Source organism: Saccopteryx bilineata, chromosome 2 (genome assembly GCF_036850765.1).
Source record: "Saccopteryx bilineata isolate mSacBil1 chromosome 2, mSacBil1_pri_phased_curated, whole genome shotgun sequence".
Taxonomy (NCBI): domain Eukaryota; kingdom Metazoa; phylum Chordata; class Mammalia; order Chiroptera; family Emballonuridae; genus Saccopteryx; species Saccopteryx bilineata.
In genome coordinates this window covers 5,274,308-5,300,967 of record NC_089491.1, presented here as the reverse complement: position 1 = coordinate 5,300,967, position 26,660 = coordinate 5,274,308, and the positions used below count along the sequence as shown (strand labels likewise).

At 49.9% G+C, this 26,660-nt stretch overlaps 1 protein-coding gene across 4 annotated transcripts in view; it reads left to right on the top strand.

Annotated features, from left to right (window-relative positions):
• NUP214 (nucleoporin 214) overlaps positions 1–26,099 on the top strand; it is a 97,761-nt gene extending 71,662 nt beyond the window's left edge. For 2 of the 4 annotated variants that reach the window (XM_066255933.1, XM_066255930.1), the window contains 6 exons: positions 10,350–10,506; positions 17,389–17,541; positions 22,053–22,224; positions 24,170–24,309; positions 25,417–25,441; positions 25,872–26,099. In XM_066255933.1, the coding sequence (XP_066112030.1) occupies positions 10,350–10,506; positions 17,389–17,541; positions 22,053–22,224; positions 24,170–24,309; positions 25,417–25,441; positions 25,872–25,905 (681 nt within the window). In that variant the 3' untranslated portion in view covers positions 25,906–26,099. The remainder of the gene's footprint in view (positions 1–10,349; positions 10,507–17,388; positions 17,542–22,052; positions 22,225–24,169; positions 24,310–25,416; positions 25,442–25,871) is intronic. The other 2 variants (XM_066255931.1, XM_066255932.1) reach the window with 2 other exon arrangements.
• Positions 26,100–26,660: the final 561 nt, after the last annotated feature.

Here is a 26,660-nt window from a genome sequence, read left to right as displayed (position 1 = left end):
TGACTGTTTACTTCTCAGCAGTGATAATGAAAGCAGAGACAGTCTACCTACCCAGAATTTCTAAACTCAGCAAAAAATATTTTTTCAGTATCCAGTCAAAGCAGTTTTCAGATAGATACTGGGAGAATTTATGTGTCAGGCCTCCTGAAGGAAACTTTTTTGTTGTTTTTTTTAAGAAGAGGAGAGATAATAAGGCAGACTCCCATATGTGTCCTGACCAGGATCTACCCATCCACCTGGCAACCCTCTCTGGGACCAATAATCGAGTAATGAGCTATTTTTAGCACCTGGGCTTGATTCGCTCCAAAGGTGCTATTCTCAGTGCCCGAGGCCACATGACAGATATTGTAAAAATGAATGAATTGTTAAGTAGTAGGGTGGCCTCAGAAGATATAAGGATGCAAGACAGATTCTGGCTAGGTTGTAAAAGTCCTTTACTCTTGTTAAAACACACCCAAAAAAAGGTAGTGTAAAAAATCACACTCAGCCTGACCTGTGGTGGTGCAGTGAATAAAGCATCTACCTAGAAATGCTGAGGTTGCCAGTTCGAAACCCTGGGCTTGCCTGGTCAAGGTACAAATGGGAGTTGATGCTTCCAGCTCCTCCCCCCTTCTCTCTCTCTGTCTCTCCTCTCTCTCTCTCTCTCTCTCTCTCTCTCTCCCTCTCCCTCTCCCTCTCCTCTCTAAAATGAATAAATAAAAAAAATTTTTTTAACTTATTTAAAAAAATAAAAATAAATCACACTCAGTGAGTTTTAGAATTATCTCATGCTGTATAGTAAATTACCTCAAAACCTAGTAGCATTTATCTCTTTAGCATTTGTTTGTTTAATATTTTTTTGTTTATCTCTGGTGGTTGGCCTGGCTATTGGTTCAGACTTTAACAAGAGCTTTTGACTAGAACATCTACATGTGACTTCTCTGTGTGGCCTGGGCTTTCTCACATGGTGGCTGGATTCCTAGGAGGACTATTCCAATAAAGAGGGAGTCAGGCAGAAGCTGTGTCACCTTTTATGACCTATCCTCAGACGTCTCAGAGTGTCGTTTATGCTACACCCTCTTAGTTAGGGCAGCCACAAGTCTCGCCTGGGTCCAGGGGGCAGGGACATAGGCTGTACTTCTTGCTCTAGAAGAGCATATGAGTCTAGAAGTATTGCTGTGGAAATACTTCCATCTTTGGAAAATAGACTCTGTCACTGTGAATTGATTATCAGAGAGGGGAGCCCATCATAGGTGAGCACGATGGTCTAGCAGCTTCCAGGGGCACACTTCAGGTCTGCGTTTGGCAAGGCGGGAAAGGGGCCTTGCTGAAGACGAGGAGATGTGCCGGCTGGAGAGGAAGCTAGAAGAAGCTTTTGGGAACAACGGGGGCAAGTAAAACAAATGACCAGTGAGCACATGAAAAGATAAGCATAGCATTAAACTCGAGGAAAATTGAAATCAAAACCATATTATGATAGTATGTTACACCCACTAGGATGACTATAATTTAAAAAAACAAAATTAACAAGATAGCGAAGAGATTGGAACCCTCGTGCCTTGCTGGTTGGGATGTAAAAGGGTGCAGCCACTATAGAAAAGTTTAGTGGTTCCTCAAAAAGCTAACCAGAATTGTCACATGACCCACCGTTTCCACTTTGAGGTATATACTCTGAGGCGTTGAAAGCAGGAACTCAGACACTTCTTTGCTGATGTGCGTTGTAGCATTATTTACAATGGGTTCAAAGTAGAAACTGCAAGTGTCCGTCAGCAGATGACTGGATAAGCAAAGCATATATAGATCCGATGGAAGATTATTCAACCTTCAAAAGTAATAACGTTTTGATTCATATTACATATGAATAAGCCTTGAATACACAGTGCTAATTATAATAAACCCGACATAAAAGAACAAATATTGTAGAATTTGATTTATATGAGATCTTTCGAATAGGTTAATTCAAAAGTAATCATTTAGGCCCTGGCCGGTTGGCTCAGCGGTAGAGCGTCGGCCTAGCGTGCGGAGGACCCGGGTTCGATTCCCGGCCAGGGCACACAGGAGAAGCGCCCATTTGCTTCTCCACCCCTCCGCCGCGCTTTCCTCTCTGTCTCTCTCTTCCCCTCCCGCAGCCAAGGCTCCATTGGAGCAAAGATGGCCCGGGCGCTGGGGATGGCTCTGTGGCCTCTGCCTCAGGCGCTAGAGTGGCTCTGGTCGCAATATGGCGACGCCCAGGATGGGCAGAGCATCGCCCCCTGGTGGGCAGAGCGTCGCCCCTGGTGGGCGTGCCGGGTGGATCCCGGTCGGGCGCATGCGGGAGTCTGTCTGACTGTCTCTCCCTGTTTCCAGCTTCAGAAAAATGGGGAAAAAAAATAAATAAAAAAAAAAAAAAAAAAAAAGTAATCATTTAAAGATGACTTCATAAGTAGAGTTATATGCGTGTAGAAATTTTGTTTGAGATGATGAGGAAGTTCTAGAAATAACAGTATATTGTATTCTTAAAATAGTAAGTTTTCTATTATGTATATTTACCACAATAAAAGATAAGGATAAAAAAGATTAAAAATTATTTTCAAAACAAAAGGAATAAGTAAATTTATAGAGCCAAAAATTAGAGATTACCAGGGGACAGAGGAGGAAGGGTGAGGAGTTATTGCTTAATGGTTACAGAATTTGGGTTCTTGTGATGAAAACGTTTAGAAATAGATAGTGGTAATGGTTGTACAACATTGTGACTATAATTATGCCACTGACTTGTTTATTTTATTTACATATATATTTATATACAACTTTTAAAACTTAATAATGTAATATACCAAAAACCATTGAATTTTGTACTTTAAATCAGTGAGTTGTGTGGTATATGAATTATATCACAATAAAGCTAGTTTTTTTTATTTTTTGTTTTTTTGAGAAAAACAGATTAGGGTCTGAAAGACTTGCACATACAACAGTAATTTGTTCCAGTATGAGCTCCTCCTGGCTCGCCCCTCCCCAGCTGTTGCTGCGGAAAGGGAAGTAAGGGCAAGACGAAACTGGAAGAACTTGCAGCGCAGCTGCCCTCTGGCCACGGCTCAAACACACAGTAAGACACGAACCCTAAGCAAAGGCTAGGACTAGCCAGAGGTCAGCGACTCGGTTCCCATTCAACACAACACTTAGTGAAGTCTGAAGGAGTACCTCCTTACTTTAGGCTCCAGATGAAAGAGAGGAGTCTCACTCTCTAGACAGGGGTCCCCAAACTTTTTACACAGGGGGCCAGTTCACTGTCCCTCAGACTGTTGGAAGGCGGCCACATACAGTGCTCCTCTCACTGACCACCAATGAAAGAGGTGCCCCTTCTGGAAGTGCGGGGTGGGGGGCGGATGCGGCCCCGTAGTTTGGGGACGCCTGCTCTAGAAGAAACATTAGGTGTTCTTCGTCACCACACAGCTCTTTTTTTATATACAAATACCAGGATACCGTCCCTAAAGTAATTGCATGTAACATGCAAAGAAGCAAAAATAAAAGGGGACTTCACAATCATATTTTGGAAATCAGCAAAAAAACCTACAGATGATCCAGCTATTGGAACGGTCAGATGGAGACTGAAATAACTATTGTACTCAAGTATTCACAAGAAAAATAAAGGAATGGTTGGTTAGGAGTCTCAGCAAACAAATAGGAATTACAAACACAAAGGGAAACAGATCTGTCTCTGAAGTGTAAGTCCTAGTGTCTGAAAGTAAACAATGATTCAGGCTAATAGCAGAGCTAGTGAATCCTATCAGACAGGGAACTTGAAGACTTGTCAACAGAAATGATCTACAATGAAGCTCAGAGAGATGAAAAAGGCAACATTAATGACCTGCACAGCAATATCCAGCAGTCTGTGTCTGTTGTGTTTGTAATCAGAGTCCCAGAAGGAGAGAAGACAGAATGAGATAGAAAAAAGTATTTGAAAAAAATTGTGGCCAGTCTTTTCCAGATTTGCAGTCTTTTCCAGATTTGTTGCAAAACAGGAATCCAAAACTTTTTTTTTTTTTTTTACAGAGGCAGAGATAGACAGGGACAGACAGACAGGAACGGAGAGAGATGAGAAGCATCAATCATCAGTTTCTCGTTGCGCATTGAGACTTCTTAGTTGTTCATTGATTGCTTTCTCACATGTGCCTTGACCGCGGGCCTTCAGCAGACCGAGTAACCCCCTGCTGGAGCCAGCGACCTTGGGTCCAAGCTGGTGAGCTCTTTGCTCAAGCCAGATGAGCCCGCGCTCAAGCTGGGACCTCAGGGTCTCGAACCTGGGTCCTTCCACATCCCAGTCCGACGCTCTATCCACTGCACCACCACCTGGTCAGGCTGGAATCCACAACTCTTAAGATCTGGGAATCCCAAACAGAATAAATACTAGAAAACCACACCTAGACACATCATAGCTAAACTAAGCTTCTGAAAACCAAATGTTAAAGGAGAAATTTTAAAGCAGCTAAAGAAATTTTAAAGCAGCTAAAGACTTAGGACATACAGGGAAACAATGTATTGTGTGACCGTAACAAAATTTTAAATATATTACAGCCGTAGCAAAAATATCTTTGCCGCCTGACCTGTGGTGGCGCAGTGGATAAAGCGTTAACCTGGAAACGCTGAGGTTGCCGGTTCAAAGCCCTGGGCTTGCCTGGTCAAGGCACATATGGGAGTTGATGCTTCCAGCTCCTCCCCCTTCTCTCTCTCTCCTCTCTATAATGAATAAATAAAATCTTTTAAAAAACAATAAATAAATAAATGAAACGGACCACCAAAAAATATATATATATATCTTTGCCACCTTGGAGTAGCACCTTCTCAACTAGCATTCACTCTGTCCCCCAGGGGAATTTCACAGTCACAATGACTAGGGAACATGTTTGGCCCTCCGGAGTGAGGCATTCTACTAGCATCTAGGCCAGGGATGCGGCAAAACCTTTATCCAGCCCAGAAAGGCAGCAATGCCACTGTTAGAAACCATTAGGTAGATAAAGGTTTCTAAGAACACTAACCATAAAAAAAGAAAATTGAAAAACTGGGCTTCATTAAAATTACAAACTAATATTGTTCACCAAAAGACTTGTTATAAAAATGAAAAGGCAGGGTATATATTGGGAGAAAATATTTATAACATCAAACCGAAGGGCTTCTGTCTAGAATGTAGAGTGAGCAAAAGTAGGTTACAGTTGTGTGTACATGAAATACATAGTTTATTCTTGTGTTATTATGTATTGTTATTCTCCATAAGAACAGCAGTAAACCAACTTTTTACCCTACCCTGTATAAAGAACTCCTGTGAATCAAAAATAAAGAGAACTCATTTTTAAAAGCAAGCAAAATACTTGGAGAGATACTTTACAAACGGGGATATGCAAATGGCCAGTGAGCACAGGAAAACTAGCTGTCTTGTTAGTCATCAGAGAAATGCACGTTAAAACCACAGTGAGGTAGTACTCCACACCTGCTGGAATTATTAAAATTTAAGAACTAACATCAGGTGCAGAAAAGCTCTAGAGCAGCTAGATTTCTGAATGTGCCGCTGGTGGGCATGTAAAACAAACAGCCCAGTCACTCTGGAAAATCATGTGGCAATTTCTTAGTGAGTTAAATATACCCTGAATTTATGGTGTAGCAATTCCGGTCCTAGGTCTTTACCCAAAAGAAAAAGTATGTTCACAGAAAGACTTGTATAGGAATGTTCATGGCAGCTTGTTTATGACCGCCCGCACTGGGAACAGTTCAGCTGTTTACTCCCAGGAGAGTAGTAAACGCTGGCACCCTCAGCGATGCAGTCCTGCTCAGCAACAGAAAGGGAAGAATGACTAACACATGGAGTAACACGGATGAGCTCAGAACTAAGTATGTTGGTTCTAGCCAGGTCAGCTAGGCAAAAAGAAAAAAGACAAGACATCTAAATTGGAAAGGAAGAAGCAAAACTATGTCTCTATGTATCTGTAGATAATGTCATGAAAACCCTAAGGAATCCAGTGAAAAACAATTGGGACTAAGAAATGGGTTTGCCAAGTTAGGACACAGGATCAATATATAAAATCAATTATTTTTCTTATCTGTATCAAACCATCTAAAATTGAAATTAAGAAAAATCTCATTTTTAACAGCATCAAAAAGTAAAATACTTTTAAGGAATGAATTTAGCAGTACAAAACATATATTCTAAATACTATAAAAACATTGTTTGATGGAATTTAAGATGTTCTAAATCAGGCGTCCCCAAACCTCAGCCTGGCATGCGGCCCCCTGAGGTCATTTATCCGCCCTGCCCCCCCCCCGCACTTCCGGAAGGGGCACCTCTTTCATTGGTGGTCAGTGAGAGGAGCACTTTATGTGGCAGCCCTCCAATGTCTGAGTGACAGTGAACTGGCCCCCTGTGTAAAAAGTTTGGGGACCTCTGATCTAAATAAAATGGAAGGATAACCCATGTTCCTGGAGCAGAAGATACCATATTGTTAAAATGACAATACTTAGCTAGTAAATTATAGAACCAGATCGGTCCAGATTAAATCATTCATGCAGGTGTTCGGTGATGTACCAAACTGTCTATGTTTGATAGAGAGAGTCTTTATTAACACAGTTTAATTTCAGGGTGCTTTAAATACTAAGAAAAGAATGCGGCAGGATGATTAATCAGGCAAGATCATTTAGGTTAGATATTTAGGAAATGCCTTTCTGAAAAAGTGTAAGAAGTGTCTCTCTTACATTTGTTTCTTTGAAGTAGGATCGTATCAGGTTCACACACTGAGATTGGTTGATAGGTCTCCTAAATCTCTTTGTGAAGATTACCCTGCTGTGTGTCTCTTTCTCTTCTTTTTCCTCATAATTCAGTTGTTGAACAAAGCAGGCCATTTGTTCTGGAGAGTTCCCTGTGGTCTGGGTTCCGAGTGCTTCCCTTTGGCGGAGCTCCCAGCTTAACTTGCTCCTCTGCCCTCTGCTACTCACTGCTACGTGGCGGGCGCTGGGGTCTCCAGGCTCGATGGGATTCAGATGGGGGGGCACTATTATGTTGAGTCTTGAACATTAACTCCCTATTTAATCATATCAAAGCATTAATTGTTTACACATGATAATGGTATGGTTATTGTTTACGTGTTAGAGATTTATGTTGAGAATCAGTGGATGAGATGATGAGATGTCAGGGATTTGCATCATACTAAGAGTGAAATGGGGGCGCCATGCAGTAAACATGGTTATAGACGATCCCAGTGGCTGTGTGTTCATTATGGAAACCGGATGATGAGTTCATGGAAGGTGCCTTATATTCTTCCACTGATTGTTTTACACATTTTGAGATATTCCGTAATTTAAAGGTTTTTTAAAATTATGTTTATTGATTTTTAGAGAGAGAGAGAGGAAGGGAGAAAGAAAGCGAGAAACACTGATTCAGATATTTATGCATTTATTGGTTGATTCTTGTTGTATGTGCTCTGACCGGGGATTGAACCTGCATCCTTGGTGTATTCGGACCTCACTCTAACCAACTGAGCTACCTGGGTGGGGCTACATAATTTAAAATTTTAAAAGCAATTGTTTATAGCAATTAAAATAAAGGGGGTTCACCTGACCAGGCAGTGGCGCAGTGGATAGAGCGTCAGACTGGGATGCGGAAGGACCCAGGTTCGAGACCTCGAGGTCGCCAGCTTGAGCACGGGCTCATCTGGTTTGAGCAAAAAGCTCCCCAGCTCGGACCCAAAGTCACTGGCTCGAGCAGGGGGTTACTTGGTCTGCTGAAGGCCCACGGTCAAGGCACATATGAGAAAACAATCAATGAACAACTAAGGTGTCACAACGAGAAACTGATGATTGATGCTTCTCATCTCTGTCCATTACTGTCTGTCTGTCCCTGCCTATCCCTCTCTCTGTCTCTGTAAAAAAATAAAAATAAAGGGGGTTCTCTCTAACCCATTTATGAGGGTGTAATAATTGTCCGTTCACTTCAGTGGTGTGCTGTTCTATTCATTTCTATAGGTAGCCATTATTTTTCAAGTTATATACATTTTTTTTTTGACAGAGAGAGGGACAGATAGACCAGAAGAGAGATAAGAAGCATCAGTTCTTTGTTGCGGCATCTTAGTTATTTGTTGATTACTTCTTCATTGATTACTTTCTCACAGGTGCCTTGACTGGGGGAGGAGGGTGCTGCAGCAGAGCGAGTGGCTCCTTGCTTAAGCCAGCGACCTTGGGATCATATCTATGATCCCACGCTCAAGCCAGTGATTCCGAGCTCAAGCTGGTGAGCCTGCGCTCAAGCTGGCGACCTCAGGGCTTCGAACCTGGTCCTCTGTGTCCTAGTTTGATGTTCTATCCACTGTGCCACTGCCTGGTCAGGCTCAAGTTATATTTTTAAAATTAGGTTAAACCATTTGAAATTGCTTTTTTTTTGAAGGACTAAATGTCCATATCCTGGCAATTTCCGGTATTTCCAGGTGATGCGTGGAAGTTGGCTTTAAAAATTTCTACAGTCACAGAGTAGTTGTCATGTCTTCCTTGCGGAGTCAGTTCACTAGTTATTAAAGCCTATGCTGTTATGATTGGATTAGATTCCAGGTTTTAAAAAGCAGTGACTCATTATTAAATGGTTGTAATAAATTGTTACTTTTTTTTTTAAGTTTAAGAAAAATGAGAGCGACAACATTAAGTACATTGCCCTCAAGTAAAAATTAGATTGTTGCATTCCAGGTACAAAAAAGTGGTATAATGATACCGAAGTGGATCGTGATAAAAGATGATATCTGGAGACAGACAAGGGCCCGACCAGGCAGGGTCTCTCCTAGAATGTTTAAACAGGAGGGAAGTGATCTGGCGGCCGTCCTAAAGTACTGGTCTAGCTGCTGTGGAGCCGAGATGACCGTGGAGCAGAGCGTGGGTTCCCTGGTGGAGTCCGGGGAAAGTGAGGGCTGGGGGCGTAGCCCAGGGCGCTGGCTGTGCACTGCGGTTCCGAGGTGGCCCCCTGGCAGCTTGACTTCTGGGGGGATTAAATGATGTGAAAGTACATAGGGAAGTGCCTAGCAACCGGAAGGCACTTGGTCATTGACCCCTTAGTGCCACTGTTGACATACTGAATATTTCAGGTCCTGTTCTGAAATACACTCTGCTTCCTGGCTCATAGCACTTGGCGTTTCGAGGCGAGTGGGTCATTCCCATGTTACGGAAGGGGGACTTCTACATCACTCGCCCCCCCCCCCTTTTTTTTTTTTTTTTGTATTTTTCTGAAGCTGGAAACGGGGAGAGACAGTCAGACTCCCGCATGCGCCCGACCGGGATCCACCCGGCACGCCCACCAGGGGCGAAGCTCTGCCCACCAGGGGGCGATGCTCTGCCCCTCCCGGGACATAGCTCTGTTGCGACCAGAGCCACTCTAGCGCCTGGGGCAGAGGCCGAGGAGCCATCCCCAGCGCCCGGGCCATCTTTGCTCCAATGGAGCCTCGGCTGCGGGAGGGGAAGAGAGAGACAGAGAGGAAGAGGAAGAGGGGTGGAGAAGCAGATGGGCACTTCTCCTGTGTGCCCTGGCCGGGAATCAAACCCGGGACTTCTGCACGCCAGGCCGAGGCTCTACCACTGAGGCCCTTTGAAGGGGGCTCCCGAAAGGTTCTTAGACACCACGACCCGTTTCTAAAAGCCCATCTTATTCCACGTTATCAGCCAAGGACGTCATCTCACACTTAACTCTAATATTACTGGTCCCTCAGAGCTAGCCCTGGTCTTCCTTCTAGAAACAATCTCCAGACAGAAATAACATGTGTGGTGCCTGGTGCAGCTTTGAGTCAGCGTGCGCCCCAAGTTAGCAGCAGCCTCCGAACGTAAGATCTGCAGACTTGGACAGAATTCAGCTGTGGTCATCACTTCAACAATGGAGCCAATTTAAGCTTATTTTGGCAGCACTGGGGAAGTCATTATGAAAGAAAAGTGCACATATTGGGAGAAAAGAGAGTGTAAGTCACTTATCAGCAGTTGCTGATGAGTTCAGCCGAACACTAGAGAATTCAAAATACGAGGCGCTCTCATAATAGCCTGGAAATGGTTGTACACTTTTTCATTTGGGGGAACTCTTGAGTTGGTTCCCTTGCCCCTGGCATCGTGTCAGCAGAGACGGCAGACTGCAGGGCAGACATTTGAAGTGCTCACCCCTGTAAGTCGTGTTTTCAGAGGACCGTGCACATGGCCTGGCTGAGCGCTCCGGCCGTGCAGGACGCCTGTGCAGAGCCAGCTTCCCTGTGGTTGTGAGGGCACCTGCCCCAGGACTACTCCGACCTCTCCCGCTTTCCATTCATGGAGCTGCGAGCCTCCTGTGCGCGGATGGGGCCGTTTCCAGCAACCTCTCATCCTCTCTCACTTCCTGTCCCCTTTGTCTGTAGCAGCCCTCGCCCTCCAGCGGCGGCGTGTTCGGCTCTGGAAACACGGGAAGAGGGGGCGGTTTCTTCAGCGGCCTTGGAGGGAAACCCAGCCAGGATGCAGCCAACAAAAACCCATTCAGCGCGGCCAGCGGGGGCTTCGGATCGACAGCCTCTCCAAGTAAGCTGAGAAAGTTTTCCCAGCCCCTCTAACCCCCAAGGCCACTGTCATCCTCGTGGCCATTGTCGATGCATCGGTGACAAGCATAGAAAGGGAAGGAAAGGTCTAGAGGGGCCATTTAAAAGATCTACCCGAAAGCAGTGTGATCTGTTTTGATTTTGTTTTTTATTTTTGGTTTTTTAATGAGATGTCCTATATAATCATGAAAAGACATCAGAGCTGCAGGGAGAGGGTTGAAATGCATTGGGCTCGACAGGACTGGAGACGAATGCAGGCAGACAGGCGTGAATGAGAGGGTGGAGAGTGGGCAGGCAGGCGCGGGAGGCTCGTCGGGCTCTCCTGTGTGCCTCGCTCGCCATGACTCGGCTTGAAGATCCAGCCCCGGGGGGGGTGTCACCCACACGGTGACGCCTTTGTTACTTCTCACATCTCACCCTTGTGTCTTATTTCAAATGAGGCTATAGCCTTCTGCTGGCACGTTCTTCAGCTGATTTTTAAAATCCTCTGTTGATCTTTCTCCTCCTGGTTAGAAACGAAAGGAATTTATTCACTTATATATTTACAATGTATATATCCCACTGCTGATGGAGGCTGAGATGGGAAGTTGGGAGCCTGTGTCTGACTTTAGTGTCACATCTGTTGTGCAGCACAAGAGCTCAGTGACTCAAGGGCTCGTGTCCTACGCACAGGACAAACAGTGTTTCCTTAGTATTAAGGCTCATGTAGTTAACAGCACAGCTCTCCACCCTGAGTCTCCTGGACTCAGACCTGTTATCTTGCTGTCACTGCCCATCTGGTAGTATAAAAAGAAAGATTACAGGCCCTAGCCAGCTGGCTCAGCGGTAGAGCACTGGCCCAGTGTGTGGAAGTCCCAGGTTCAGTTCCTGGCCAGGGCACACAGGAGAAGCGCCCATCTGCTTCTCCACCCTTCCCCCTCTTCTTCCTCTCTGTCTCTCTCTTCCCCTCCTGCAGCCAAGGCTCCATAGGAGCAAAGTTGGCCCGGGTGCTGACGGCTCAGTGGCCTCCGCCTCAGGCACTAGAATGGCTCCTGCCCCAATTAAGCAACACCTCAGGTGGTCAGAGCATCGCCCCCTGGAGGGCATGCCGGGTGGATCCTGGTTGGGCGCATGCAGAAGTCTATCTCTCTGCCTCCCCGCTTCTCACTTCAGAAGAAAGAGAGAGAGAGAAAATAAGAAACAAAAAGAGAGAGAAAGAAAGAAAGAGAAAGAAAGAAAGATTACAGTCAGCAGACCCCGTACCTCTTAATTTGTATCACTGTGTAATGGGAAATTTTTGTTCTTCGGCTTACATCTGCAGGAGGAACGTAGAGCCCTAGAATTATGGGCTCTTAGACACCGAGTCTTGTCGTTTTCAAAAACCACTTCTGCAGATGAACTCTTAATTACTCGGGAGCAGGTCAGAGCCGGAGGCACAGCTGGCTGGTTTGCCCGGCACAGCCCCGCAGGGCCTCGCGCACACACTGTGAAAGCGGACACTTGTACCCAGCACTCTCCATTTTCCAATAAGAAACAAGCTTTAGGTGGTGAGCTGATTGCTTTGGGTTTTTTAAGTCACAAGCCAGAAAGTGGCAGATCTGGAATTCAGCTACACCTCCCATAATGTGCCACACAGCATCTGGCACAGAAGAGGCACTTGACGTGCTAGTGAGAAATGTGAGCTTAGCCCCTAGGAAGGTCATCATCTGCCAGGTCGTGTTACTCACCCATTTGTTAAAACTTAGGCTCGACATAGCCTAGTAGAAATCCCTTTCCTTCTGGCTGAGTCACTTCTCATGCCGTGGCTCTTAACCTGTCCAGGAGCTGCCTTCTTTCGGTGGGCTGGCGCTGGCCCACGGGAGCCTGCTGTGCCCGTCTCCCCTTGCTTCATGTTCAGTCCGCCAGGGAGTGTGTGTTTACACCCCGCAGGTGGGACAGTGCTCTCCTGGCCTGTTGGTCACTGGCACATCGTTATGATTCTTTTCTTCTGGTTTAAAATAAACACATCTCTTCTTGGTACCGGACACCTGCTGGTCTCTTCTAAACCTTGGCATTTGTTACCCAGCAGTTTAATTGTATGCCTCAGGGAAGTTTAAGTGAATTTCAGAGGGTACAGGAAAGACTTAACAATTGTTTCTGTTTGTTTTTAAAAACTAAATGTCTGGCCTGACCAGGTGGTGGCGTAGTGGATAGAGCGGAGGACCCAGGTTCGAGACCCCGAGGTCACCAGCTTGAGCACGAGCTCGTCGGGTTTGAGCAAAAAGCTCACGAGCTTGAGCCCAAGGACGCTGGCTTGAGCAGGGGGTCACTCGGTCTGCTGTAGCCCCCTGGTCAAGGCGCATATGAGAAAGCAATCAATGAACAACTAAGGAACCACAACGAAGACTTGATGATTCTCATCTCTCTCCCTTCCTGTCTGTCCCTGTCTGTCCCTCTCTCTGACTCTCTCTGTCCCTAACACACAAAACAAACAAAAAAACCTAAATGGCTTGATGGTGACAGGGACAGGAGCCTTCATAGTCCTTAGGACCAAGTTCAGGCTAAGAGGGAAGAACAGTGGGCAAGCAGGAGCTGGAAGCATCTGGGGAGGCCGCTGTCCTGGCCACCGAACTCAGGGTGCTCTCTGCAGATCACCAGGGGCAGCCTCTTCCTCCTTGGGTGACTGTGACATTTGATACTTTTGGGTCTTGCTTCCCTAGACTGTATGGATATGCATTCCGGGTCCTCTTCCTGCCTCTCAAAGAACCCCTTCCCTTTTCTTCTTTTTTCTCTGTCGTTATGGGGTGTGTTCCCCCGTGTCATCTGGGCATTACAGTAGCCACCCAACTCCCCTTTCTGCCTCTAGTTTCTCCCACTGCGGTCTGGAAGTCCATACCAAACTGAGTGACAAGACTGCTTTTGCTTGGCCGCTCTCTACTCAAACCCATTTGGCAGCTTCCCACTGACTGTGGCATCAAGTCCAGCTCCTCAGGCTGAAGTTAGGGCCCTCTGAGCTGGCCCCAATGGTTTTCTGACTGACTCAGTTCCCCCAACACATTCTCCCTCCTTCAGTGCTAGGGTCCACCCTGCTCCCTCCACACCACCCACTGACCCTGCCCTTCCTGCGAGGGTGAATGGAAATCTCTGCCTCTGTGCTGCGTGGACTCGGATCACGTGGGCCCACAGCGATTTCCTCGTGTGGAATCCCGCAGCCCTGGTGTTCCATTCCTGGGGAGACGGGGAGCAGAGGGGAAGTAACCTGCTGTGTGCCAGGGGCTCCACCTGTGGTCTGATCACGTCTTACAACAGCAGTTTCCCTGTGGCCATCCCCATTTCATCGACAAGGACAGGGAAGGGATGTGGACTTACGGAGGTGACAGGCTTTGAGTGGCGTAGCCAGTGTTTAACCTGCGTGTGTTTCCAGGGCTCGGCTCCAGCACGTTGCCTCAAGAGGTCTTCCTGGCTGCACAGTGTGACGTCGCAACCCCCAGGGGGCAGGGCGGCCCTGTGCTTGTTCCTCAGGGCATCACACATTCCTCCTCGCAGACACATATCTGAGCACAGATAGAGGAACCCGCAGTTCCCTCTGTGACGTGTAGGCCCCGGCGGCCTGGGCCTGAGGCTGCCCTGTCAGCCGGAGGAAGAGGGCGGGGACTGAGCAGAGCCCAGGGAAGGCAAGCTGCAGGCCTGCGGCCGAGCCGGCATGCTCAGTGTGTGGATGCTGCCTCCCCCCCAGGGCTCCCTTCCACCTCCCCAGGCACAGTGCCCAGCACACTGAACCCACGGGTCATTTACAACTCGCGCCACAGTGGCTTGTCACTTGTAAGAACCTGCTGCCTCCCAGGTCTCACTGAGGACACTGCTGGACCCATCCTTGGCGCATTTTTTCCTGTATAGGGACCTGAAGACATTTGAGAATGAAAAGGCCACTTGATGAGACTTTTTTGGGCTCACAAAGCTCCCTCTATGACTGTTTTTTAAGAAAATGTCTTGGGCCTGACCAGGCAGTGGCACAGTGGACAGAGTGTTGGACTGGGATGTGGAGGACCCGGGTTCAGACCCCGAGGTCGCCAGCTTGAGTGCGGGTTCAGCTAGTTTGAGCAGAAGCTCACCAGCTTGGACCCAAGGTCGCTGGCTTGAGCAAGGGGTTACTTGGTCTGCTGTAGCCCCTCCCCCCCCCCCGGGTCAAGGCACATATGAGAAAGCAATCAATGAACAATTAAGGAGCCGCAATGAAGAACTGATACTTCTCATCTCTCTCCCTTCCTGTCTGTCTGTCCCTATCTGTTCCTCTCCCTCTCTCTGTTTCTGTTACAAAATTAATTAATTAATTAAATTGAAGAAGAAAATGTCTTGGAAGTTGTCCTGGACAGGTGCTTCTTGAGGTCCCTTTGTCAGGACATGTTCAGTTCTTGTGTGGTGACTGGGTGACTGGAGACCTGCAGAATGACGTGGGACTGGTCTCTGATGACATTAGGCTACGCTAGTATTCTCGCCAGATGAAAGACCTGGCAGGACGGCTGTGCCAGCGGGCAGGCCCGGAGCGGACGCCACTTTCACCTGCACTGTCCGGAGTGCGCGGCGGCAGCCGGCCGGCTCACAAGAGTTTCCTACAGTGGAATACTGTTTTAGTGCCCAACAGAGTCCCTGTGCCGTGTTTTCAAGAACTAGAGACTGTTACTTGGGGGCCGTTCAGAGACCGCCGAGAAGTACATTGTTGACCACAGAAACAGGCGCAGACAGTTTTCTGCCGCTTGGGTCAGGGCAGCTACACAGATCCTGGAACGGCTCAGTATGCCCGGCCCCTTTTGAGACTGCAAGTGACAGCTGTTACAGCTTGAATGGTTGAGTTCTCGGGATCTTCACAGAATGAAAAGGATTGATTCTCTGCACCTGACCTACTCTGTGTTTTTTATGTCGGATATGAACGAGATATGGATGGCAGGAGGAAGAGTTAAAGAAACAGGAAGTTGTATTTCCTGAGGCCATACTATGTGCCAGACGAGGTGCGTTCCTCACACGGTCTCATCCCCTCTCCACAGCAGCTTTGCGTGGTCACAGCCGCTCTGCCCGTTTTGTGTGTGTGGGAACTGGGCTCAGGAAAGTGTAAGCGCTTGCCCGGCATCATGGATACTGGGTATGCTGAGCTGGGTCTGAATGCAGAATGCACGCTTATTCGCTTGTTCGTTGTGGTATGCTGTGAGCACCCTAAAGACAAAGGGTTCTAAAGGGATACAGGGCCCCAAAGCCTTGGAAAACTTCTCTGTCTCTCAGGAATTTAAGCCTCCCAGCGCTGTCCCAGCAAAATCCTTCACCTCTGCATTTTGAGTTTCTCCCAGAGGAGATCTAGCCCCTCGTCGTGCATATGAATTCGTTTGCTATTTGAAATTGTGCATCGTTAGCACTGAGTCAAAAAATTGCAGCCCTCTGTTCTTGAAAGTTCGAGTTAGAAGAATGACTGAGAAGGCTGTTCTTGTCTCCATTGTCCAACGGACTGCCATTGAGGGAGTCAGAGGTGACCTTCAACTAGCTCGTCAAGGGAAATTTCGATTACAGTTTTCAAGAGGACTCCCCCAGGGGACAGATAACCCTGTGTACCCGAAATAGGGGTTAACCACTGCCGCTGTCAGGACCTGGCATGCCCAGCCAGGCTCTCAGACTGTTGGCACTGGTTTTAGCAGGTGCCCGGGATAGTCAAGGCTCTGTTTTTTTGTTAGTTTGTTTTTGAGGTGGTCTTGTCTCTGAGGGAAGGCTGCTCACTTCCCAGATTGTAGATCGAGCACTGCAGTAGAAGTTTTACCAGTCACATCTCACACGGGGAAGCAGCAACAGAGTGGAGAGGGAGGTACCTGGGAACTGACAAGTTAGGGTGGACCCCCCCTTCAGACAGCTTGACTTTGAGAGTGAGTGGCTCCCTCCCCTCCCCCCTCCCCCCTCCCCTCCCCTGCCTCCTGTCACCTTCACTGTGAGTGAGCAGCGCCTGGCCACTGCTGGGGGTGGCCCGGCCTGGTGCAGATGTTTGTGCTTCTCATTTGGCAGCATGGAGTCAGCTCTCTACCCGCCCCCCAGAGCTGATCTCTTCAGCCTCCTCTTTCTGCTTCTGCCTTTGGGCCTTCACCCCATTTCGGGGTAGCTTGCTCCTCCACGCCTCCTGCGGGCACAAACTCAATAAAACCAAGAACTCTCGCCAGCTGGGTGTTAGTCGTTAGTTTCCTTCCATTGTTGGAGTGGGTTCAGCACGTATTGGAAGGAGTGCCCCTCTAGACACGCGTTGGAAAGGTCAGGAGCTTCCCCTGAACCTCAGAAAGAGCAAATCAGACGGGAAGTCTTGCTGGCCTCGCTTACATTCTCATGGGATCCACTGGCTGCCACCAGATCGATGGCGGGAGGCCCTGGGTGTCGCTGGTCTGCCATGCTCGGGGCAGACCAGGCTGCGGCAAGCATGCCGACTGGACCATAGAAGCGGAGTGCCCGGCACCGTGCCCCTTGCTGTGGATTTGCTCTAACTCTGTTTTCTCCAGTTTGACAAAAGTTGAAGCTGGTCCTCGTGAGGAGGTTGTTTAGAATAAAAGTCCGGTGTGAAGCTGCTCTGGTCCAATACCTGTGCGAGCGCAGGCGGGCGTCTGTGAAGGACCCTCCTCTCTGGAGCCCGTTGTGCCTGTAGGGTCGTGTCAGGAAGTCCTCAGCCTGGCTACCAGAGTGATTAAACACTGGTCCGTAGGGTGCATGCCCACCAGAGAAGGGGTCCATTCTCTTCAGTTCAGCGCCCTTGAGCCCTGGGCTCCCCTGTCACTCACTCTCTTCTCCCAGAACACCCAGCGAGGTTTCTTCCTTCTGTTCTTAGAAGTAAATAAGGACAGGACCCTTTCCCCCTCTGACCTCCCACACCCGTGTCTCACCTCCTCAGATACCTCTAACCTGTTCGGAAACAGTGGGGCCAAGACGTTTGGCGGCTTTGGCAGCTCGTCGTTCGGCGAGCAGAAACCCACGGGCACTTTCAGCGCCGGAGGCGGAAGCGTGGCGTCCCAGGGCTTCGGGTTCTCCACCCCGAGTAAGACAGGTACTTGTGTCTGTAGCAGCCGTGGGCGCTTGTAGACGTGTGTTCGCGTGTGCACAGGTAGCTGGAGGGGGATCTAGGTGTCTCGCGGGAGTAGATGGAGTGTGGGTGAAGGGACCCCCACACACACGGTGTACTTACTGAGCTCTGCGATGTTCCTGACACTGTTCTAGGCCTGCTGAGACTGCAGAGAAGCACAGAATGCATATAACGTAGCCCTTGAGAGAGCTTTGAGTCTTCCAAGGGAAGAAAATGTAGATAACCTAGCAGTTGCAGAGTGGCCAGAATAAGGGGACAGAGAAGAAAGTGGTAACCGATGGTAACTGAGGTATAAGTAAGAGAGCGTCCCGGGTCACGGTGCCTGGGTGCCCGGTGTCTGTCCCAGGCAGGGCAGTGTGTAACTTCTGTCTGCGTCATTGTCCTTTCTTTTCCAAATCACTTTGTTTTTGCCTTTTTTCCCCCTCATTAAATTTATTGGTTGACACTAGTTAACAAGATTATACAGGTTTCAGGTGCACAATCCTACAACACATCTGTACACTGTCCTGTGTGTTCACCACCCCGAGTCGGTTTTTTTTCCTTTGAGTGTAATAAACATGAATATATTAGGTATACGTGTACTACATATACAATGTCCAAATACTTGCATGTCAGCATACAGCTCGGTTTATTTTTACAGTTTGACCATACCCATGTAATTAAGAATAAAGAATATTTTCAGCACTATGTTTTATCCCAGCATTACTTTGAAAGTATATGTTTATGAACTGTGACTTTTTATAATCATGCATTGGATTTAGAATTAAAATTTTTAGAAAACATTGTATGTTTAGACACAAAAGCTGACTTCATTTCTGTCAACTGCCTCTCTGTCCTGTTCCTGTCTCGCAGATCTACAGGTTATGTGGACAGTTGTGTGAAAGGCTTTCTTTCAGGCTGGGGCAGAGGGGAGTGTTTGGTGAGACAGCAGTTCTCTTAAGCAGGCCCGCTGTGGGTGAGTGGCAGGCACTCCTCCCTCGGGTGTGTGGTAGGCCGAAATTCTGCCAACTCCAGAGGAAAGCTTCTACCTGTGGGCCAGGTGCACAGGCAGCTCCGACTCAGGACTGTCCCGGATTGGCACCGGGACTTCTCCTTCTAGAGCCCAAGTGGCTGTGGGCCCTAGATGCACAGTGCACCTCTGCTCGCTGGTGACTGGGTGCCTCAGTCTTGGGTTGCCAGTTACTGTTCCTCTTTCTAGACCTTACAAGGGACGAGAAACAGCATTGCAGCTTTATTCTGCCCCCAACCTTCCCTGCAGTGATTGACTTAAAAATGAAAGGGCTACAAGCTCTCATTCCTCGTTAACAAGGCAAATATTATTTGACTAAGAGATTTTAGTGCATTAATCACATTAATCATCAAGACTTTCTCTTTTTTTTTTTTTTTTAAGGAATATGGTAGTGTTTTCTTTGACTCCTCTGTTTTTCTTATATGTTGTTCTTTATCCTGGGATCGGGTCCCAATTGATTTGAGAATCTGATGCTTTTAAAATTTCAATCTTAGGTAAAATGTAACTTCCTTTAAGAATATTTTTCCTGCCCTGGCCGGTTGGCTCAGCAGTAGAGCTTCAGCCTGGCGTTTAGAAGTCCCGGGTTCAATTCCCAGCCAGGGCACACAGGAGAAGCGCCCATCTGCTTCTCCATCCTTCCCCCTTTCCTTTCTCTCTGTCTCTCTCTTCCCCTCCTGCAGCCAAGGCTCCATTGGAGCAGAGTTGGCCCGGGCACTGAGGATGGCTCCATGGCCTCCACCTCAAGCACTAGAATGGCTCTGGTTGCAACCGAGCAACGCCCCAGATCGGCAGAGCATCGCCCCCTGGTGGGCATGCCGGGTGGATCCTGGTCGGGCACATGCGGGAGTCTATCTCTCTGCCTCCCCGCTTCTCACTTTAGAAAAAAAAGCAAACAAGAATATTTTTCCTATTTGATTATTTGCCCCATGAAACCACCTGATTTGAGGACTCGAACAGAGAAAGCTGCCTGAGCCAGTCCCCGAAAGAGTGAAGGTGAGGTGGGGAAGCCTGCCACCCTGTGCCTGTGGAGGTGCGTCTGCAGGGTGCCCAGTGCTCAGAGCGCTCTTCCAGCACAGGGGGTGCCGCAGAGCTTTGGGGGGCTGCTTCCAATCCAGCTGCCGCCTCTCTGCCAAGGCAGCACTGAAGCCCAAGGCATCAGGGTCATTGCTTTCTGCTTTCAGAGGGACTTTGGACGGGTCTTTGAGCAATTCGACAGTGCCCGTCTTCCCTAGTACAGTGCATTAGGACATAACACTGCTGGGATTGATTCAAGGAGGACAGGAGGGACAGTCTGGAAATGTCCTTGCTGCCGTCCCAGTTCGTTGGGTTCACCCCGCTGACCTGTGGCTGGCATTGCTGAAGGACTGGGAGTGGTTAGCTGACAGGTGGTCTCGTGAGTCAACTCAGCCCATTCCAGGCCCAGCTCCACTGGTGACCGGCTAGCCAGACATGAGCTGCAGAGCCTCAGTTTTCTCCCCTGTGAAGTGGGGATCCCGGGTTTATTGGGAGGATAAAAACAGACTGCCACGCAGCCCCTGGCACTGCCAGGGCTCTGAGTAAGTCAGATACTTTTGTTTAGTGGTGATTAGTACATTTCTATTTCTTCAGGAGAAGAGAATCACGAAAGTACGGCATCTAATAAAATTGACCGCTCCTAGCATCAGGGGCGAGTTGCCTGTCTCCAGAAATAAGACCAGAATGACCATTCTCTTCCTGTTTCACTTCGCTGTGACTCAGGTGTGCTTGGGGCGTTGTGTGTGCACGTGTGTGTGTGACCCCCTCCTCTACCCGGTCCAGTTTACTTTCTGTATCATTGTGACTTCTCATTTTCCACTCACCTTCCACCAAGAAGTCTGAATAATATGGGTGACGAGGTACTAGATGCAGCCCTGTGTGTCTAGGAAGAAAGCGTAACTAGATCTGCAATCAGTCTTAAATAATTCAACCCCGAGGGTTTTTTAGCACTTTTTTTTCCAGTCCGTTATATTTGTAACCCAACAGTCCCCGTTATCGTGGCTTGGAATTTCACTCAAGGTTTTAAAATACAGACTGTTAACCCAAACGTGAGCTTGAGCGGAAAGGATCCTCCCTGTGGTGCGGCCCCGCGGGTGGCCCGTAAGCAGATGGATGAGTCAAGAAGAAGGGACAGGCAGCTGCCAGTGCAGCTGGTGGGCCTTTGTGGGCCTTTGCTGGCCCGGGTGGTGGAAGCTTGTGGTGGGATTAGGCATCCAATGAGAGGCCTGATTGCTCCCTCTGCGTGGGATTCACTTTGTCTGGTCCCCTTAGGCTCCTAGGACACCATTTGCTCAGCGTGTGGCCCCAAGGCCTCGCTCATCTTCAGAAATACCCCCTTAGAGCATGTTGTTTGTACGATCCATTTCATTCTATTCTACAGACACCGAGGGTCTCTGCTGATGGCCTGGAGTGATTTACACAGTGTCTGGGCTCTGGGGACCTTTCTGAGAGCAAAAGAGACACTCAGGGAAGGCTGGCTCATACTCCCACCCTGGAGATCTCTGTCGGTCGGAGCCGGCTGCCGTGGCCACCTACCCCTTGACGCAGTGGCCACCCGGCCGGCTTGTGCTCGTGGGAGCGCACGCCGTGAGCCTGCGAGGTTGCCTGGGGCTCGGACAGCTCCCCTCTCAGCTGGCAGGCTGTCTTATCTCCAGTGCACACTGCTGTACCACGTTTGTACAGCCGCCTTCATCCAGAAAAGAAATGCAGTGTGCTTGTTTATTGAGTAGCTCCTACTGCAAAGAGAAAGCATTTAAACACAGGTCCTCTGGACAGAGAGAGAGACTGCGAAACTGCGATGAGAGATGCGGAGCCATCGGCTCTAAATAAGTAACCAGCCCCTGGCCACATGCCCGCGCTGAGCGCTTGCCCTCGCGGCTGGAGCCCAGGTCGCAGGCTCTCCCGAGAGGGGACATGAGCGTCTAACGCTGTGCGCTGGGCTTTCCCGAAGCCTGGCCCCAGGCCTGTGCGCTGGTCAGTCCAGAGTCTGCCTGTCATCTCGGGCAGCTGCATAGGAGTCGGAGTTTTGAGGATGATTTTACAACGAGGAGTCTCACAACAGGGCAGCAGACCGGAAATGTGCCGAGTAGGTTCTCGGTGGCGCTCTGATTTGACAAAACGTGGCGTGGCCTGGTCCAGCTCATCTCTGGGAGGGTCCAGGGATCTCAGACAAATGGGGTCTGCTGGGTTCTTAGAATTCCAAGGAGCTCTCCCGAGTGGGCCCCAGACTTCTCTGCTAGAAATGGAGGGAGGCAGTGGGGTGGTTCGGTTTGCTTTGGTTTTAATTATCGTTTTGCTGGTAGAAGGGGCGTTGCCTCTCGTTAGTCCTTTGTATGTGACCATCTAACGTGTCTTTCCTTCTCTTCTCTCTTTTGGTTTGGTGCTCACCGTCCTCTCTTCCTGTCCCCCCTCTCTTTCCCCGCTTCTGTTTGTTTGCCTCTGTTTTGCTCAGGTGGCTTCGGTGCTGCTCCAGTGTTTGGCAGCCCTCCTACTTTTGGGGGATCCCCTGGGTTTGGAGGGGTGCCAGCATTCGGTTCAGCCCCAGCCTTTACAAGCCCTCTGGGCTCGACGGGAGGCAAAGTGTTCGGAGAGGGCACTGCGGCCGCCAGCGCAGGAGGATTCGGGTAAGCGCCTGGGACCCGGGGGGCCTGTGGGGCCGGGGACCCAGTCCAGCCAGCCCGTGCCCTGGGGCCTGGCGCTCTGGGCTTGAAAAGGACGTTCTTGCATGTTCCCTACTCTGGACCTTGAGCTGAGGGCCCCTCCGTCAAGATCAGCAGACAGGTCGCTCCAGGATTCCTCTTCCCCTTGGGGAAGACATTTCTGCCAAGCCAGACTCCAGGTACATGAGGGGACACAGCCACGTGACTTCCCTGATGTGCAGAGCACTGGTTGACAGCCCTGTCACTCTGCTGGAGCTAAATGGTCAGTTAAAGGAAGAAAGCTAGTCCTGCCATGGCTCCTTTGCCATCAAGATTGCCCTTTGTGTGGTCACTGGTACGACGAAATTCTGAACAAACTGTTCTCACCAGTTCTCTCCTCCTGGGTTGTTGTCGTTAGACCACTGTCCTTGAGTAAGCCACTCCTTGTGTCCCTTCCTCCAGTCTGGAGCCCCGAAAAGGGTATCCGGCCCACAGTCCCCCAGGCTGGCTTCCATGGGAGGCACCAGCTGGGCCCCCGCATGTTTGAGAGTCTCCATGACCACTCAGGTTTCGAAGCCACTCTGACGGCCTTGTGCACATCCGCCCTGAAAGTGCCGTTAGGCATGGGCTTCTAAGGGCCCAGATACTTCGTTTAGCTGCCAAAACCTCAAGGAGAAAATAGCTCTCATTGCATCATGAAGTCTCGATGAAATCTATGTGGTCATGACGTCCAAGTGCCTCATTCAGATGAGGTCTATGGTGTCTGAAATGAATGGTATAATAAGCCTCTTGCCCTTGGCACTGGTTCAGGGCATGCAAAGCTAAAACTGGGGAGAAGGAGGCATTGTGGCAGTCCTGGGGTAAGTGATGAGGTAGTACCATCTTTATCCTGAAAATAGACTTAGGTTCTTACTCATACCCTTTTCCCTCCGTGAGGAACCTGGTGCAGAAAGGGAGGCAGGTCCCAAGGAAAGCGAACGTCCCTTCGGCTTTCGTGTAGACACTAATGGGTTTTTTCAGTTTCCCCCAGGAAACCCCCAGAGTTCAAGTGAAGGCAGGCTTTTAAAGGCATGCTGGGACGAGCGGCCCAGTGTCCTCAGCAGGCTGGAGGGGCCCGCGCCCTCCCCGACCGCCACGCAGAGCACTGCAGTGCTGGCGGCGCATTGACTGGGGTTCAGCGTTTTATTGACGGACTTGGCAACCATCCCTTTTCTTCGCCAGCAGCAGAGCCATGTTCTGCCGTGGAGGGGCTCTCCCGCGAGCCCTGGCTGCTGGTCAGGTCCGCTTTGTAGAAAAGGACTGGCAAGGACCTGCAGAAGATTTCCACACGACATCCACGTGGGCCCGTGTCATCCCCTCTGTTAGGTCCCTGGTCTCTGGTCCCACAGACGGTGGAGGAGTTCCCGCGGCTGTGTCTGAGAGGCCCGGGGCAGGGGTGGGACTGTAGCCGACCCGGCCAGACCGTGAGCACAGGGCCAGGGTGGTCTGCGCATAGGGACACCCCCTCAGCGTGGAAGGAACACGGGATCAGGTCCAGAGAGAGGAGGAGAGGCAGGCAGAAGGGTGTCGCTAATGAGGAGGGCTGAAACGAAGCAGTGGAGAACTACTGGAAGCAGAACAAAACTACGGAGTCCAGGACTGCTCCCTCCCCAGGCGGCCTGAGCGTCCAGCGCGGGCACAACCGACACGCTGGGCAGGCGGCCTTCTGTGTCGTTCTGTCACCTTCCTCCCCAGAGTAGAGATGGTTTGCTCTGGGCTCTGGCCTCTTCCTTCCGAGAGGCTGCTGGTGCGGACCAAGCGTGTCTCCTTGAGTCATGTGTCGAGCGTGAGGACTCGCGAGGCCGCCTGAGGCTGCAGGCGCGGGTGCGGGCGCAGACACGGGCACAGCCGGGCCGCGCTGCGCTGACTGCACCACTTTCTCACTGCGCAGGTTTGGGAACAGCAGCAGCACCACGTCTTTCGGCAACCTCGCCAGTCAGAACGCGCCGACGTTTGGGTCGCTGTCCCAGCAGACTTCAGGCTTCGGGACCCAGAGCGGGGGCTTCTCTGGCTTTGGATCTGGCTCAGCAGGTAGGAGACAGCCCCCCTCACAGGGTCCCTCCTGCCTGCCCCTCGGCGGTGCCCACGACCCTCGCCAGAGGAAGGAGTGGTGCTTACCTGGCTCTTCAGGGGGGTGTTTTAAAAGCTGAAAGTGCTTGAAGGACAGAGGTACTTTGTAGGTTTTAATTAGACTTGTAACATTGTACCATTTCTTACCAAATTTTCCTCAAGATTTGAGAACATGAAATAATTACCGTCTTGTTAGATCTTGGTTTAGAATTCTAAGCCAGCAGACAAAAAAGAGTAGAGACTTCACAAAATGTCTTTCATTTGTTTAACGTTCTGCTTCTTCAGATAGTGGAGCAAAAATGTTCTGTTTTTTTGTTTTTGTTTTTGTTGTTTGTTTTTTGTTTTTTTACAGAGGCAGAGATAGACAGGGACAGACAGACAGGAACGGAGAGAGATGAGAAGCATCAATCATCAGTTTCTTGTTGCGCGTTGCGACTTCTTAGTTGTTCATTGATTGCTTTCTCACATGTGCCTTGACTATGGGCCTTCAGCAGACCGAGTAACCCCCTGCTGGAGCCAGCGACCTTGGGTCCAAGCTGGTGAGCTCTTTGCTCAAGCCAGATGAGCCCGCGCTCAAGCTGGTGAGCTCGGGGTCTCGAACCTGGGTCCTTCCGCATCCCAGTCCGATGCTCTATCCACTGCGCCACCACCTGGTCAGGCAAAAAATGTTCTGTTTTTATCTTGGCAACACATTGAGAGGCACAGAAATTAGGCATCGTTGCTGTTGTACAAATGAAGACACAAAAATTCCAAGGGGCCAGTTTGCCCCGAGGCCCAGACAGTGAGCAGCAGAGCCGGGCCCGGAACCCAAGGCCCTGCCTCTGTGGCCTCGAGCAGAGCACCTGGGTCTGTGTGGCACGGGGGAGCTGAGCAAGAGGGCCAGCCCAGGACCCTCTGCCCGCACCGGGGGGCGGGGGGCTGAAACAACCTGAAGTCAGCTCACCTTCCTGCCAGCCTGCAGGAGGGCTTTCCACAGGGAACAAAGGGAGGAGAGACTCGGCCGAGGGTCCACCTTGTTCATTCAAGTGTGTGTATGTTTTAACTTGACCCTTTTCGTCTTTTTTGCAGCATTCAACTTTGGATCATCTAACTCGTAAGTATCTCGTTTTGAGTCACTAAGTAAGAATGGAAGAGTGTGGTGTGTGAGAACATTGGACTAAGTTTTTGCTGCTTGTACATTCTTCCTGTTTGAAAAGCCTGTCCTGGAAGCATGGGGGTTCCGTGGCAGGTTGGGGGTCTGTGGGTTTGCTGGTCTTGGCCAGCGTGTGGCAGGAGGTGCCAGGCCAAGGCTCCTGCAGGGCCGTGCATGAGAGAGACGGGCCGTTTGGGCAGAGACTGGCAGGCAGGACTCGAGAGAGGCCTGTCCCCTGGGTTCCAGGCCCGTCAGCTGCCTGGTCTTCCTTTTGGTCCTCACTCTGTGCTCCTGTTTAGAACCGCAGGACAGGAAAACCCCGCGCCTGCACTCTGAGCGCGACAGTTGTGTGAGCGGGAAGCTGACCTGCCTCTCCGGCGCTTCCTTGCAGGTCTGTCCAGGGCTTCGGTGGCTGGAGAAGCTGAGTGGGTGTCGGTGTGCCTCTCGGTTCCTGTGACGACCGCATTCCCAGCTCCTCTTCCCTGAGCGGCACCGAAGCAGGCCTCCAAAGTGGACGCTCACATTGACTCACTCCCAGAAAGAACAGAAACCAGAACTCGAGCGCTGTTTTTAGTTCCCCCTCCACCCCACCCCCCCGTTATTAAACTGTTTGGGTTTGTTTGCATACAGAACATCAGTGGGTTTTCTTCGGTTCACAGCCACGGGAGAGGTCTCCTCTTTCTGTGCTCTGGGAGGCTGTGCAGCCTTCCCTCCGCCGCCGTCAGACTAGCACAAGGTCCTCACCCTCTCGGCCCTCGGGCTCTCCACAGAGGGCAGAAGTTGAGTGCTGGCTTGTCACCTTTTTTTTTTTTTTTTTTGTATTTTTTTTTTTGTATTTTTTTCTGAAGCTGGAAACGGGGAGAGACAGTCAGACAGACTCCTGCATGTGCCCGACCGGGATCCACCCGGCATGCCTGTCAGGGGTCGATGCTCTGCCCCTCCAGGGCGTCGCTTGTTGTGACCAGAGCCACTCTAGCGCCTGGGGCAGAGGCCAAGGAGCCATCCCCAGCGCCCGGGCCATCTTTACTCCAATGGAGCCTCGGCTGCGGGAGGGGAAGAGAGAGAGAGGAAGGAGAGGGGGAGGGGTAGAGAAACAGATGGGCGCTTCTCCTGTGTGCCCTGGCCGGGAATCGAACCCGGGACCTCTGCACACCAGGCCGACGCTCTTACCACTGAGCCA